The sequence below is a fragment of the Pieris napi genome, chromosome 22, assembly GCF_905475465.1.
Source record: "Pieris napi chromosome 22, ilPieNapi1.2, whole genome shotgun sequence".
NCBI classification, from domain to species: Eukaryota; Metazoa; Arthropoda; class Insecta; order Lepidoptera; family Pieridae; genus Pieris; species Pieris napi.
In genome coordinates, this window is record NC_062255.1 from 5,742,810 (window position 1) to 5,759,569 (window position 16,760).

Below are 16,760 nucleotides of genomic sequence, written 5' to 3' on the forward strand. Positions count from 1 at the left end.
CAATTACGAGTACGTGTTGGAATACCAATATGGAAGTGTCTTTAACGCCTATTATTATGTATTATATTGTTTTCAATCTGAGATTCGGGCTCGGATCATCTGTGACAGTCGATCGATCTCCTATCTGCATCCCAATAACCAAACCCTACGAGCTTCCATGGATAGCTTGTATCGACAGATGGCTATTAAAATCCGTCGATTGGTTATAGGCACACTAGTTACAACATTTGGATTAAGATTACTATCTCAGATGGTGGATTATGGATTGAGATAGTTTATTGTGTGCAGGCGTAAGTATCTTTAGGTAGAAATGATGCGAGGTGTTAGCGTGATTAACAAGCTTTGTTACTTTAATTTAATATATTTTAGGAAAATAAAAGAAATGTATATTTAAAGATAGAATATATTTTGTTGCATATCTTATAATCTATCATATGCTTTCTTATATCTAAGTCAGTCGGCCATAGGTTTATTAGGTACAATTGAAAGGGCAGCTTAAAGGTCTCTGTTAATTTCTACATCACCCGTGAAGTAGTCATCGAATGTGCTAGAGAACTTAGTTGTCATGTCGTAATTCTTAAGAGTGTAGTAGTCCCAGCGCATTTTCATGTCACACATTTGCTCCTTGTGGAAAATTTTAAAGTCAACAAACTTCATGTTTGGCGTGAAGAACTTAGTGGTTTGAATCTCACGGTCGAATGGGAAACCAAGAGGCATCTTGTCTAATAAGACAGTCGACCTGAAGTCAACGAAATCGTCTTTACGGTATGTATCGAACATAGCTGTGTCAACATTATCGACTAACCTCAAAGGTGTAACAATTATGTATAGTAACATATCCATACCGCCAATGCGACCCTTGGGTAGGATCAATCTGGTAGGGAAACCAGTTTGCCAGTTTTTAAACTCCTTGGTGAACATATCTTTGAAGTCGGTGACAGTACTCAATTTACTCCAGAAGTCTCTGGTCATCATTCTATCGCGGACTAAATTGTGCATGTCAAACGAATTTCTGACGATTACGTTCTTTCCAGAGACAAGCTTGTAGTAGAAAGAGTCGAGCTCCACAAAGTTCAAGCGGTTGACGTTCAAGTCGATGATACGACCCCATTGATCCATTTTAGGACCTAAAAAGATTCTGACGATACAGTCAGTAGTCTTGTCAGATGTAATATCGAAGCTGAATTTAAATGGCTGGTGGTTAAGACGGCGTTTACGTACAAAGAAGGTCATATCGGACTTGCTCTTCTTGAACTCGTCGTCGTTAAGGATAACTGCGTTGGTCATGTCCATTAAGTAGTCATCGAAGTAGGTGACCATCTTGTCCACAACAACGTTGTCAATCTTAACTCCAGGGAAGTACAAGTCTTCATGGGTGTAGGAAGGTAGACGCATTTTGAAGAGAATGAATAGGTAGCTTAGGCGTTTCTGTAGTTGATAGAAGACTGGGTCACGAAGTGCTGTTTGGTATGTATCCAATATTGTTGGCGCAACAAAGTATCTGGAATTAAGAAAGAATTTGATAAATAAAATATTAAGGCAATACACGTTTAGGGCAAGAAGCACAGGTTTAGGTTAAATTTTTATTATTCAAATTATGGTTATTACTTACTTGTCGGTAAACCAAGTGTTAAGTCCAATGATTGATTTCATCATGATGAGCATGTAGCGGTAGGCCCCTATCTGTCCCTTGTAAAGGTCGGTTCTTTCATCAGCTCCAAAAACTAGTTTTCCAAGTTTCTCAATGTCTGCAGGCTTGGTGAGTTCGTATCTGATTCCATTCATCTGAAAGAAAAAAACATTCGTTGTATAATATTATTTGGTACATCATTTAAAATCATCAATTCATATTTATTATTGTTTATTTAATAAAAAGAGGGTGAAATTTATACCTCAATAAATCCTTTAATGATAGCTTCGTTGATAATCTTTTCGTAGTCTTCGACAAGGTTAACGAAACCCACATTGTTATCCTTAACTGTGACGTAGTCATTGAATCTGTTCGGGAAATTCACTCCATTATGCATCATTAACCAGGGCCAGTAACCTTCTTTGATCGGTTTGTACCACGACAGGACAGGGATATCACCCATTCCATTAGAAAGACGCTCCAAGTAGTATCGGGCGAGGATCTGTTGGTACACATACATTGTCATTTCCCACCTACGGCTCATGAATTTGTTGTTAAAGAAATCGTCTTTCATCCAGAATGGGTAGTCGACGTGGAAGTAGTAATAGTAAGTGTTGAGATCAACGTCTTCAGTGAAGTATCTAAGCCTGTCCTCATCATTCAACCAGACGCGTTTGTCAAATACGTTTTCGTCGATAACGTAAACGTCTTTGTCGGTCTTCTTGATACCGTAGAAGTGGCTCAGTTTTCCATCAAGCATTCCCTTCTTCATTTTCAATAGGTATGCTTTCTGGATGACATCTGCTCTGACGAAGTAGTAGGGATAGATTTCATATGGCGGTGGGAGGACTATTCCTTTGCAGTCTTCGCGGTGTCTGACAGCTACTGTCATGGCGTAAACAAACATTCCTTCGTTAAGGTAAAGACGCATCCAGCAGGCGGTCTTGATGAAGGTGTCAAAATCCTTGGCATAGTACAACATGTGGAACATGGTGACTACTTCTTTGAGCTGGCGATCGACGTGAAGCGTGAAGACCTCTCCTCTTGGGAGGAAGCCAAACTTCATGTAATTGAGGAAGGTCTTGACGACATCTTGTTTCTGTAATATAACACACAAAATTTACTTTTATTTGTATGATACGCAAAACAAATTATTTAAGTTATTGATATTTATAATTGTCAAACAAATTCTTTATTTCTGATACAGTTCAGATAGACACTCATATATTTATTTAAAATTCACTTACGGTGTACAAATCAACATTCTCTTCAATTTTAAAATTTCTGCCCATGTCTTCGATGTCCTTGTAGGAAACTGGTTCCAATATGTTATTGAAAAGCTTCAATATAAAGAATTGGCGCTCTTTGATGTCCATGGGAACTGAAATAAGATAAATACAATAAGTGATGATAAAAAATGTATGTGAAATTAATAAAATTGATTGGATAGTCTCACGACTAGGCTAAGGGTCTGTTTCACAATGTACGGATAAGCTCTACATAAGTTCCAAATTAGCTATTTATTACTTATTGGTAGGATAAACACTATTGTTGCGTTTCACGACTGTTAGCGCTATTCGTCCATCATAAGTTATGAGTCCGATGAAGTGTCAAATAGCACAATTTATCTTCCAAATAATTTATGTGTTGCATAGCTATTTGGTACTTTATCCATACATTGTGAAACAGACCCTAAGCGTGTTGAAGTTTTATTTGGAATTCTATTTATATTAATATCTAATCTAAATATCGAAGGAATAGTTTTTTTCCAGTTTGTATGAATATATGAAAAAAAGAAAAGGGTGCGTGTACCTACTTATGTAAGAAGAAGAAGTAAGTAGAAGTAAGAAGTTATACTTCTTTGGCATGATTAAAAATAGTTTTTGATTGCATGCAAATAATTTATTACAATTAAATAATCAAAGACTGGAAAAGGAGTCATTATAGTCAATAAAGTTCAGTTTACATTTGAAAAATTAAATAAATAACTATTTATTATTATTCTCTTACATTAAGTGTAACATAAATTCTATTATTATTCGAATGTTGTTTTTAAATTATGGCCAAACCGTAGCATCTTCCGTGGGCAACTTCATTCTGTTAATTTGTCACGGTGCGCGCGTATCGTAAAATTTCACTCTCATCAATTTTTCATAACGCGCCTAAAGAAGTATAACTTCAAAAATGTGATAAAATACAACCTCTAGGATATATGAACATGCAACACTCGGAATTAAGATTAAAAATTTCTTACATTTAAAGTCGTCCTTCATGTCCAAACTGGGGACGGCCGCAGCCAGGGCTGATAGCCCCAGCACAAAACAGAGTACCGCCTTCATTGCACCAGATCGCCAGATAGTACCAGTGATCACAAATCTTCATTATATATAGCCAACGCTACTGATGTTTACAAAACACTAGATAAAGGTAAATTTGATATACGAAATTCTTATCAGAGAGAAATTAAAACTGTTTTTAAATTTCTCTATCTAGGGTCATAGCTTATGTTGCGATATCTTTGTATAATTAAGGTAATTTTACTATCTCTTATTTGTAAATATTGTGCATATAGTTCGATTTAATTACATCATTGTTTACAGTTTTGATTGCAGAGTTTTCTAGTGAATTTTAATTAAGAAAGTAATTGGTGATTAATGATGTTATGATTTGATTAGAGCTGCAGTCGTTATGGAAGCAAGGTTGTTATGGAAGATTATGACGAGTATTTGGACAATTTGTAACTATATTCTGTATCATTCACAAAAATAATCAGTCCTTATTGCACTCTCACTAAAGGACATTTTCGCTTGTTTTGAAAAAATAAAAAGAGAAAGACACGAGTAGAGGTACTTTATTTAAAAAAGACGGAATAGGGCTGATTGATCTTTTTATAAATAACTCTTATTTAATAAAATCTTTTGTTTCCACTCTACGAAGAAATTAATTAATAAAATAAATATCTTTGATAATAAAATGTTCATGAATGAACGCAGTGTCCATTGCATTACAGTACTCCTTAGTATATTTCTGTTATCCTTTTAAATAAAAAAAAATATAAATTACTCAAAAAATTACTTAGTATTGAAGAATTACATGTCACGTTTTGTACGCGAATTCAGTTTTTTTGAAGTCATTTGTGAATAACTTTTAAATCAAAGGTACAATTAGAATAAGTTTAGTTTTAAATTTGATTATATAGATAACTAGCTGCCCCTGCGAACTTCGTTTCTTCTTAATGTGATTTTACTTAGCTTTTACCTCTTTAGTACATACTAACATGGATCATTTTGCTATGTTACCCCATAGACTGTTCGGTTTTCAGGAATAAAAACTTTTTAGGTTGTTCAGTGATTTTTTTCTCTATAACCTCTCTAAAACCTCAAAGTTCAAGTCTTATTTAAGAAATAAAAAATAGGGGTTGATCATAGAGGGGTAAAAATTAAGGGTTGTATGTATGCTGTATCATAAAATATAAAAACTAAAATTGTTGTCTAAAAAATATATTTTTTTTGTTGGGGTGAACACCACTTATCACGTAGGGGTTTGAAAGATAGATAGTAGCCGATTCTCAGACTTACTTAATATGCATAAAAAAATTCATAAGAATCGGTCGAGCCGTTTCGGAGGAGTATGGGAACGAACATTATGACACGAGAATTTTATATATTAGATAAAGATCACCTTCCACCCTTATCTAGAAATAACCGTTTTCTGGGAAAAAAATGCTTCATTCATCTCATTCCTCTTCATTCCATTAAAAACACGTTCAGTATTTCGTTACAATATATTAACCATATTTTAATTGTTATGCGATATGTGTAACAATAGGGTTTTTGCAAAGCTTGTTATTCGTGACAGTCTATTACTATTAAAGTGTCAAACAAACTGCCTACATTTTTCATAGACAATTTTATAAGGGTCTGTTTCATAATGTACGGATAAGTTCTACATAAGTTCCAAATTAGCTATTTATTACTTATTGGTAGGATAAACACAATTGTTGCGATTCACGACTGTCAGATAGCGCTATTCGTCACAAAAATGTCCATTATGAGTCCGATGAAGTGTCAAATAGCACAATTTATCTTCCAAATAATTTACGTGTTGCATAGGTATTTGGTACTATATCCATACATGGTGAAACAGACCCTAAGTGTCCAACTTATGATAAACCTCATAACTCTAGCTTGACTAGTAGACTCGGCCAAGCGTTGCTGTGGCTAAGATTTTTGTTATATTACATAGTAGTAAACTATTCAAGAGAAAAGGCAGGAGAACACCAATCCACCATGCTTTTTTGGTGGTTATGCCATTAAATTGTAGTTTATGTTCATTATTTTGATAAGGATCAACACCTAGGTACGAATAAAGAGCCTTTTCTAGCGGTGGTATTTTAATTAAAATAATAAGGGTTATTACATTTTGTTATTATGTAATTATACTTATTATGCTTATCATAATTAATATATAAAGATATAAAGACTAAATACATATAAAAACCAAGAATAATATAAACCCAATAAAAAATCACTAATGCTGATGTGTAATTCGTAGACTTTTTTTATTCATAGATTCGTAGACATATTTTTACAGGTTTTACAAGATTGTTTCTAATATTGCGAGCGCATAGAATCTCTTTTGAATGCCTAGGTTGTTCGCGATACCAGAACCTGAAACAGTCTGTTGCACAGATCCCCGTTATCAAAGACGTTGCCTGAGACTGGTAGACTGCTGTCTCCAACATTATCGACATATTATTTATATGTACGCAGAGTGAATTCATAGTAGCGATATTGTGTTTAATATTACATATATTATACTTTATTATATTTAAATTTAATTTTGTCGACATTATCGTATTGGCATAGTTTGTAAGGATAATGTATGTATTTCTGTAATAAATAAATAAATTGAAGAGGGGAAAAGAGGGGCCCATTTTCAGAATAACTGTTTTTACAGGAGGGACAAAAAAAATATTTTTAAAATGAAACAAAAACATGCGTAATTTTTATTTTTATTTCGAATAGTATGCTTAAAACTATTACATAACAAAAAAATAAAAGTTTTATGTTAATTAAACAAACAGATACTTAATTTTAAAAATCAAAATAATGGGCCCTTCTAGTGACCGTGTTCCATGTTCCTGCTTTCTAGTTGTTTTTTATTACTAGACTACTAGAAATTAACACAATCAATTATTGTTTGTGTTAATTTAAACAGTAAGGCGTCCAAAGTCGATCTATCTATCTAACTTATCTCAGAGAAACTGAGGATAAATCATTGTCAAAGTAACTAAACCAGTTTCAAACTATTAGTACAATTCATAAATATCACCCTATGAATCCGAAGTAACGTCTGGATGTGTCACGTACTCGTATTGCCGAGTAAACATATTTTGTTTCTGCACTTCTCGCACGAATCATGTTTCTTTTTTTTTTTTTGTGTTTTCTTTAACTAGGGTTGCCTGGAAGAGATCGCTTATTAGCGATAAGGCCGCCCGTTGTATCCCTTATAATTTTTTTTTGTATTGTGTTTGATTTATTGTTTTTTGCAACGAAGTGTTAATAAATAAATAAATAAAATAAACGTGTTATAAAATAAATATAATGCTACGGAAAAATCACTACTAGCTGCAGGTGTATTACGATCTAAATCACCCAGAATTGTCTGATGTATATAATAATAATAATAATATTCTTATTTGTGTCTTAAGTACGGCACTCACTTACTGCTTTCTTCTTCAGTTTTAATGCCATTTTTTAAAGTAAGATAAAAACTACCGCAAAAGCATCTTTAATCATGTGTTATTAATATTAGCATGTTTATTTGTACTCTTAAGCTTTCTAAAATTTACGTAATCTATCTATTAAAACCATCCATATTTTTGTTAATAAAAATTTATTAATGTTTCACACTTGAATAAAGATATTTTGAGTTTGAGTTTGAGTTTGAATGGTATTTATAATGTAAAATCAGGATTGTACAGTATCGACCTATGGTAATGTAATAAGTTTCAAGGATAAAATAAAAGATGTATTATATTAATAAATAGCTTCATCTATTGACTTAATTGTATTTTATATACATATTTGCTTTCACTAAAACTACGGTTGCGTGGTCCGATTGTAATGCGTTAGGTCGTGATCAAAGAATAGTTTTCAAAGTTCTTATAGGTCAAACACGTTGACATCTCTGTCGTTCTTCATGTTTATGTCGACATCCGTAAGGTATCGGTCCTCAACTGCTCTGTCGAACATATCGTAGTTCCTCAGCACATATTTGTCCCAACGGGTTTTCATGTCGCAGACTTGGCTCTTGTGGAAGATCATAACATCTACGAACTTCATGTTGGGGGTGAAGAATTTTGCAACGTCAATTGTACGGTCCAGAGGGAAGCCAAGAGGCATCTTGTCCAGCAAGACTGTTGATCTCCAGTCCATAACGCGGTCTTTGCGCCTGTCGTCAAGCATAGTAATGTCCATGTTGTCAACCATTTTCAGAGGGGTGACGATCACGTAGAGCAGGAACTTCATGCCACCGGTGGTACCCTTAGGAAGAACCAGCCTAGTAGGGAAGCCGGTGTGCCAGTTCTTAAAGTCCTTCCACCACAGATCCTTAATGTCTGTAATGGTGTCGATCTTCTTCCAGAAGTCAGTCATCAAAACGCGGTCGCGAACCAGGTTGTGCATGTCGTATGAGTTCCTGATAATGGTGTTCTTTCCTGTGTTAAGTTTGTATAGGAAGGTGTCTAACTCAACAAAGTTGACACGGTTCGTGTTGATGTCTATTAAACGGCCAAAGTTGTCTTCCTTAGGTCCCAAGAAAACTCTTACAACACAGTCAACAGCCTTGTCAGACATAATATCGAAGGTCACCTTGAATTCGCGGTGGTTAAGACGACGCTTACGCACAAGGAAGGTCATGTCAGATTTGGTCTTCTTCAATTCATCTTCCGTGAATGTAACAGCGTTGGTAATGTCCATTAAGTAGTCATCGAAGTAAGTGACCAACTTGTCAACGACAATGTTGTCGATCTTGACTCCGGGGAAGTAGAGTTCTTCATGGGTGTAGCTGGGAAGGCGCATCTTGAAAAGCATGAACAGGTAGCACAGACGTTTTTGTAATTGGTAGAAGACTGGGTCACGAAGAGCTGTTTGGTACGAGTCCAGAACGGAGGGTGCGACGAACCACCTGAAATATAAAAGACGGTGTTAGATTCGAAAATTTCACGAATAAAGTTTTGTTAATTAATCTTGAAGCATAAATGAGGTAAGCTATTTAATATTTCGTACTTGTCAGATTCCCAAGTGTTAAGTCCAACGACAGCCTTCATAAGGATGAGCATGTAGCGGTAAGCCTCCACACGAGTACGGTCCAGGTCATTCTTGTAGACAGCACCGTAAATGAGTTTTCCTAAGTTTTCAATGTGTTTTGGCTCGGTCAATTCAAATCGTTTGCCATTAATCTGAAAAATAACGATAAGTTAGTTGGAGTTGAAAAAATTATACTAATATTCTTATATTGATGTACATACATGTCACCGTAAAATTGTAAACACCGTTAGATTGTAATCTATCTCGCGAGATTGTAAACTGTCGAAAGATTGTGAACCTTAACGAACTGCTTACAATTTAACGTATTATTATTCGGTAGATTGTAATCTATCGAAGTGAAACCATCAAATTGTGAAACGGATCGCACCTTGCGCGCTGATTGGTTGAACAGAATATGCCCCGCGCCACCATATTTATTTGTTAATTCGTTTGTGTCGAATGTAAATTGATTGTTTTGATGAATGTAAATTGATGTCGTGTTGAAAGTATCTCACAGCTTTAGAATTAGTTATATGAAATTGTTGGGAAGTAAAATTAATCGGTGATTGACCAAAGAAGTTTGAATGATAACTTAGTTAGTGTTGGAAATGAACCAATCAGCGCGCGAGGTGCGATCCGTTTCACAATTTGACGGTTTCACTTCGATAGATTACAATCTACCGAATAATAATACGTTAAATTGTAAGCAGTACGCTGAGGTTCACAATCTTTCGACAGTTTATAATCTCGCGAGATAGATTACAATCTAACGGTGTTTACAATTTTACGTTAACATACATATTATTTGACTTACCTCAACGAATCCCTTAATGATAGCGTCGTTAATGATCTTCTCGTAATCCTGGATCAACTTAACAATTTTAATGTTGTCATCCTTTACAACAATGTGGTCGTTCCATCTTGCGGGCAATTCCAGACCGTTATGCAGTTTAAGCCAAGGCCAGTAGCCCTTCCTGATTGGTTTGTTCCAGGATAATAAGGGAATTTCTCCTAAGCCATTAGAAAGACGTTCCAGATAGTAACGGGCCAGTATCTGCTGGTAGACGTACAGAGTCATTTCCCAACGTCTGTCCATCCATTTAACAGTGGTTACATCATCCTTCATCCAGAATGGATAGTCGATGTGGAAGTAGTAGTAGTAAGTGTTTAGATCAATATCTTCTGTGAAGTAACGCAGCCTGTCTTCGTCGTTCAGCCATACTCTCTTATCGTAAACATTCTCATCGATGATGTAGACATCTTTGTCGGTTTTCTTGATTCCGTAGAAGTCACACAGCTTGCGGTCAAGGAGACCTTTCTTCATTTTAAGCCAGTAAGCCTTTTGGATGACATCACCACGGACGAAGTAGTAGGGGTAGATTTCGTATGGAGGAGGAAGGATGATGCCCTTGCAGTCGTCACGGTGGCGGACGGCAATAGTCAAGGCGTAGACAAACATACCCTCGTTGACGTAGAAACGCATCCAGCATGCTGTCTTAATGAAAGTGGCGAAGTCCTTAGCGTAGTAAAGCATGTGGAAGAGGGTCACAACCTCCTTCAACTGCCTGTCAACGTGAAGAGTAAATACCTCACCACGAGGTAAGAAACCCTCCTTCGTGCGAGATAAGAAAGTCTTCACGACATCTTGTTTCTGAAATTAATTATGTTAATTATTTTTTAATATCAAAAGGTAGCGGTCACCTAAGTTCAGATAACTTACGCCATATAACTGAACATTGTCCTCAATTTTGAAGTTCTTGCCGATTTCCTCGATATCCTTGTACATGCATGGTTGTAGGATGTTGTTAAGCAGCTTCAGAATAAACATCTGCCTCTGCTTAACATCCCAGTTGACTGAAATAAAATACAGTTTTTGCGAATACATACAAATTCTTTCTAGAAGCCATTCATCTCAAGATTTAAATTAAGAACCCCACACTAAACGAATCTATCGGATACGTATGGAGGATAAAATTTTAAGACTAAAGAGGACTTTTAAGAGAAAGATCTAAATTTAATTAGATTTTTTGCATCTAAAAACAAACTAATTGTTATATGTAGTATTGTCTTTTATTGACATAACTTTTACACATAGAAAAACACTTTTTTACCGGATTGAAGTTATGTTTTATTATAAATTTACATAATTTTAAATTTAATCGACGTTTCATAAAATATGTTTATTAAGGAACATAAGATACATGTATCACTTATTCCACGTCATTAAATTTGTAGGCATCCCTACTCATCGGCAAAGAAGACAGAGGGTGTAGGCCGAGAGAAAAAGCCGGCGTAAAAAACTCTCGGTACTCTTTTAAAATATCAAATCATCAAACAACATAACAACAACGTTAATATAACTTCAATCCGGTAAAAAAGTGATTTTCTAAACTAATTGTTATTAATATTGCACTTTAAAAAAAACTTACCGATAGTAGTGTCGTCAAGTTCTGGTCTGGCCGAAGCCAGGGCAATAAGCCCCAAAACACAAAGTAGGACCTTCATCTTCCACAATCCCACTCGACTGTGATTTTACCGATTCCCAAACCCATTTTATACCCGTCACCTGATGCAAATTGACCTTTGTGTATTATTTTTATTGATAAAAAATTAAGATAGCAACATTGTTATATGCTTAACTTTCTATAACTTAATTATTATACAGGATTGTTTTAAGTAAATGCATACTTACTTTCTTTTATTAATAATGTGAAAAAGCGTGGGTTGCTCGATAGACGAAAAATATGGCACAGAGCGCCCCACGCTTTTTCACAATAATACCAGTATTTTTTGTTCATTACCATTTTCAGCCTAAATTAGGAATTATTTTTCACTTTTTAGTTTGATGTGCTTTAAAAGCGTGTTTTTTAGTTTTTTTAAACTATTATTTATTTTTTAGTTAAATTTTTTTCATTTTTTTTTTCGGATTATTGCAATGTCATCGATCTTTGACAGGTGCGCAAAGTTTGAATTAAATCTGTCCGTTAAAAGTGGGTCAAAATTGAGTCCGAAGGAGTCGGTTACATACATACATACATACATGTGAAGCTAATATAAAGCGTGTAATAAATAATATGAAACCCCCGCACTCACGCTCACGCACCCTTATTACCTGGTTACTTAAATTGTGTTAAGTCTACACTATGGTATTCAATTGACATATATTTTTTTTATGTTATAGGAGGCAAACGGGCAGGAGGCTCATCTGATGTTAAGTGTGGACCCATGGACACTCAAACTGCCAGAAGGCTTGCAAGCGCGCTGCCGGCCTTTTAAGAGTTGGTACTTTCTTTTCTTGAAGGACTCTAAGTCGAATTGGTTGGGAAATACTTCAGTGGGCAGCTGGTTCCACATAGTGGTGGCGCGCGGCAAAAATTAAATAAGGCTCAGTTGTGGAACTAAAAGTAATTAAAAGCTTACATTTTGGCTAATGTTACTAAATAACGTTTTAAACAAATATTGAACCAGATTAAAAGATATTCATTTATCAATATTTTATGAATTTAAAACATATATGTTCCGTGTGTACAGTATATCTTTACCTAACTGAAACAAATTTTATGATTGAGGGCGTTTTGAACGGAAAATTTCAGTTTCAATATCGCGGAGTATAGCAATGGTATATGTATGTTTGTAATAAACATAGAAAGTTTAGCTTAACTTAATAGCATATGTGAAATAAAAAAATGTTTTATTTTATACATGCCGTATGATCAAATACGTATCTCATACAATGTAACTAATGAGATTTTCGACCTGTTATGTTTATATTTAAGTAAACCTGTATCTGTATTTATCTGTATTTAAAACATCTTAATAATCAAAATTTAGCAAGTACTGTTAAAAGTAAAAATTTCATTTGCATACAATAATGTTTTATTTATGGTTACCATGGTCCATGACCGTTTGAAAAATTGCATTTGCGTACAATAATGTTTTATTTATGGTTACCATGGTCCATGACCGTTTGAAAAATTGCATTTGCGTACAATAATGTTTTATTTATGGTTACCATGGTCCATGACCGTTTGAAAAATTGCATTTGCGTACAATAATGTTTTATTTATGGTTACCATGGTCCATGACCGTTTGAAAAATTGCATTTGCGTACAATAATGTTTTATTTATGGTTACCATGGTCCATGACCGTTTGAAAAATTGCATTTGCGTACAACAATGTTTTTTTTATGGTTACCATGGTCCATGACCGTTTGAAAAATTGCATTTGCGTACAATAATGTTTTATTTATGGTTAGCATGGTCCATGACCGTTTGAAAAATTGCATTTGCGTACAACAATGTTTTTTTTATGGTTACCATGGTCCATGACCCTTTGAAAAATTGCATTTGCGTACAACAATGTTTTTTTTATGGTTACCATGGTCCATGACCGTTTGAAAAATTGCATTTGCGTACAATAATGTTTTATTTATGGTTAGCATGGTCCATGACCGTTTGAAAAATTGCATTTGCGTACAACAATGTTTTTTTTATGGTTACCATGGTCCATGACCGTTTGAAAAATTGCATTTGCGTACAATAATGTTTTATTTATGGTTAGCATGGTCCATGACCGTTTGAAAAATTGCATTTGCGTACAATAATGTTTTATTTATGGTTACCATGGTCCATGACCGTTTGAAAATTTGCATTTGCGTACAATAATGTTTTATTTATGGTTACCATGGTCCATGACCGTTTGAAAAATTGCATTTGCGTACAATAATGTTTTATTTATGGTTACCATGGTCCATGACCGTTTGAAAATTTGCATTTGCGTACAATAATGTTTTATTTATGGTTAGCATGGTCCATGACCGTTTGAAAAATTGCATTTGCGTACAATAATGTTTTATTTATGGTTACCATGGTCCATGACCGTTTGAAAATTTGCATTTGCGTACAATAATGTTTTATTTATGGTTACCATGGTCCATGACCGTTTGAAAATTTGCATTTGCGTACAATAATGTTTTATTTATGGTTACCATAGTCCATGACCGTTTGAAAAATTGCATTTGCGTACAATAATGTTTTATGTTATGTTATGTTATGTATGTTATGTTTTATGTTACCGTCAATGCAAGATTGAAAGAGTCAGTGCGGAATGAGAAGCGCACAACTTTTTCAATAAGTTTTAAGTATCTCTGGTGGTAAGGCTGGAGAGCTAACATACCTTTTTTGTTATGTTGATAGCACTGTTACGTCATTATAGTTTGACGTCTCCTTATATTATGGAAAAATAAAAGTATATCGTTTTTGTGAATAGACAAATTAGTATGATAATAGTTCGCACAACTTCTATGCCCGTTATCTTTTTACAATTTTACAACATTCCTTTTTTTATAAAGCAAACGGGCAGGAGGCTCACTTGATGTTAAGTGATAACGCCGCCCTTGGACACTCTCAATGCCAGAGGGCTCGCGAGTGCGTTGCCGGCCTTGTTTGTGTATTATTCACACATAACGAATAGATTCCCTAGCAGTGAAACAGATTTCAAATTCTACATTTACATGTTATATATCTTTAAGTAAGTGCGAAGCGAGAACACAATCTGCTAAAGAAAAACTCTTCCAGAGTGTCAAATGCGTGCATAGTAATAAAATGCCTATCCGGGTTTCAAACCTATGATCACAGGAATAAAGTAGTGTTGTTAAGGCTAGAGCGTCCCACTAGGATAACACTACTTGAAAAGTAGTACAAGTTCAATTATAAGTATAAGTTTCTCTATACGTTACCTTCTGGAATATTACCCCTTGAATATATTCTCTTGTTCAATTTACCTTTGCATCTAGTTCATTTTACGCTTAAGAGATTGCAGGCTGACTTACCACAAGCTGTGCTAGGTAGTACCTAAAATTATCCTGTAACCATACAGTCTGTATTCCTATCAACCATTGCGTGTTTTGTTTACACATAATACAGTCTTTATAACAAAATACGCAGTGTACTGTATGTAATTGAATGTTATACAATGTATGCAGAGCACATCTGGAAGTCATTTAACGCTCGTCTATTTCTCGCAAAATTGCAAGTCTATAGTCAGTAGTCGTGGTTAATGGCATCATCCAACGATACATAATGGCTTGTTTAGCTTAGAAATTCCCAAATCGAATTTGTAAATTCAATAAGACACAAAGTAATTTGTACTTGCAAGTACTAAAAGTTTAAGAATACCATTCAGAAATGTATCGTTGAACATTATAAAATTCAAATAAAGTAATTTATATAAATAGCTACGAGGTAAACCCGCATAAAGACTCCCGACTTTCTTCACTTGTTTTTTTAGGCATTAGCTTATCAAAAATTTGACTACATCGAAATTGCATACAAAAACTTTGGGATCGCTATTAGCTTGACAGCACCGGCGTAGGGTGGTTATAACATTTTACATACAAATATCTTCGTATTTAACATAACCAATTTACACAATTATGATAACAAACATAATTGATAACACACAATATAGTATATACAATATTCTTAATCTACATAGTAATAATAATTGAATATGCATAAATACAAAACCAAAATACAATTACAAAGTTTGGTTTCTGTGTACCATTAACGCTGGCAGCATTTCCTCGCTGTATTGCGATACTTATTCGCATAGTAAAGAAGCTATTTCACATTAGCCCTTATAGTTTATTTTTACCTATAAGAAAGCAAACGTCTAGTCTACTGCCACGTCAAGTTAACCGATAAGTATTTGACATTATGTTCTACTGAAATATTATTGAATTAACTCCATGTCAACTAAATAATAATAATAATAAAAACTTTATGACAAAAGCGTTTGTGACAGAATTCATATATCGATAGTCCCCACACTAGGGTGGCCCTGTGTTGTGGGTAACTAGAAATAAACAGTTTAAAAAAAGATAATAATAATAATAATAATAGTTATAAATTTAGTGTTACAAATGAAGTGAATGAGTGAGTGTGTGAATAAGTGTGTATGCGCATGTATTTGAGAATGTAACTGAAAGTTGTTATGATCGTGCACTGTGTCTGTGATAGTTTATGAAACCTCAAAGTCATACCAAGATATGTAGGTATTGCCTCTGTAGATTCGAAATCCAATTTGGCTAGTGTCGTTTCTATGTGACTTGCTAATTTATATCTGGATAGTTTTACGATAGATTCTGAGATCAATATTTAATACAAAAATAACAAATTCCTCTTTGGTATAACTTATCTGACTTAGGGCCTTATGTCCCCCGACCCCCATGTGGGGCAGAGCGCATTTAGCGTATCCAGCCTGTGGTGCTTCATTGCAAGGTCTGTTTTGGGCGGCTTTTTGGGTTTGCCTCGAGGATTCCCGTCGAGAGCTTGCTTGGTGATTTGACCCCTCCGAAGCCTATCCACTTCCACTTTCGGTGTTTGATATTCCTTTTGAGCTTGACTCGCCGAGTCACCTTCCGTGATTGCCAAATTGGCCTAAAACGTTGTTCTGTCTTTTTTGATTCTTGAAGTGATGTAATCTCTTATTTTTTCTGCGGTTATTTGCAATGAGCCCTAAGGCATAGCGAATTTTTTCTGTGGTGCTGTCATGTGGAATGACTTCCCATTGGAAGCATCTACTCATCTTCTGTCTAAAGCTACTGCCAGTCTTCTAGCTCTAGAATATTATCACGTATTAGTCCACTCACATACTGTCTAATGGTGAATTGGCGAGCAAGTTCATTCAGGTGACAGCATAACCGCTCTTTGTATTTAGTTGCCAGTCTCCGGATTTTCTCTTTGAAGTGATGTACCTAATCTAATGACGACTTATCTGCGCGTTCCTAGATATGCCCGATTCTCAAACTGCGTTG

The 16,760-nt window shown here is 34.9% G+C and overlaps 2 protein-coding genes across 2 annotated transcripts; both read right to left on the reverse strand.

Annotated features, from left to right (window-relative positions):
• Positions 1–387: 387 nt before the first annotated feature.
• Positions 388–4,017, reverse strand: LOC125060990 (basic juvenile hormone-suppressible protein 2-like). Its single transcript, XM_047666124.1, has 5 exons — positions 3,885–4,017; positions 2,878–3,011; positions 1,893–2,729; positions 1,613–1,785; positions 388–1,501 (listed from the first exon to the last, which is right to left on the reverse strand). Exons 1-5 carry the CDS (start codon positions 3,967–3,969, stop codon positions 496–498), a joined length of 2,235 nt encoding a protein of 744 aa, XP_047522080.1. The 5' UTR covers positions 3,970–4,017; the 3' UTR covers positions 388–495.
• Positions 4,018–7,666: 3,649 nt separating this feature from the next.
• LOC125061014 (basic juvenile hormone-suppressible protein 2-like) lies at positions 7,667–11,507 on the reverse strand. Its single transcript, XM_047666156.1, has 5 exons — positions 11,373–11,507; positions 10,664–10,797; positions 9,758–10,594; positions 8,923–9,095; positions 7,667–8,821 (listed from the first exon to the last, which is right to left on the reverse strand). Exons 1-5 carry the CDS (start codon positions 11,446–11,448, stop codon positions 7,798–7,800), a joined length of 2,244 nt encoding a protein of 747 aa, XP_047522112.1. The 5' UTR covers positions 11,449–11,507; the 3' UTR covers positions 7,667–7,797.
• Positions 11,508–16,760: the final 5,253 nt, after the last annotated feature.

Bases quoted from the DNA above. Each gene is read 5' to 3' on its own strand.
- LOC125060990 (XM_047666124.1), bottom strand. From the start codon at position 3,969: ATGAAGGCGGTACTCTGTTTTGTGCTGGGGCTATCAGCCCTGGCTGCG. The intron at 2,730-2,877 runs GTAAGTGAATTT...GTTATATTACAG, and splicing joins AGAATGTTGATTTGTACACC to AAACAAGATGTCGTCAAGAC. The intron at 1,786-1,892 runs GTATAAATTTCA...TTTTTCTTTCAG, and splicing joins TCATTAAAGGATTTATTGAG to ATGAATGGAATCAGATACGA.
- LOC125061014 (XM_047666156.1), bottom strand. From the start codon at position 11,448: ATGAAGGTCCTACTTTGTGTTTTGGGGCTTATTGCCCTGGCTTCGGCC. The intron at 9,096-9,757 runs GTAAGTCAAATA...GTTATTTTTCAG, and splicing joins TCATTAAGGGATTCGTTGAG to ATTAATGGCAAACGATTTGA. The intron at 8,822-8,922 runs GTACGAAATATT...TTTATATTTCAG, and splicing joins AACACTTGGGAATCTGACAA to GTGGTTCGTCGCACCCTCCG.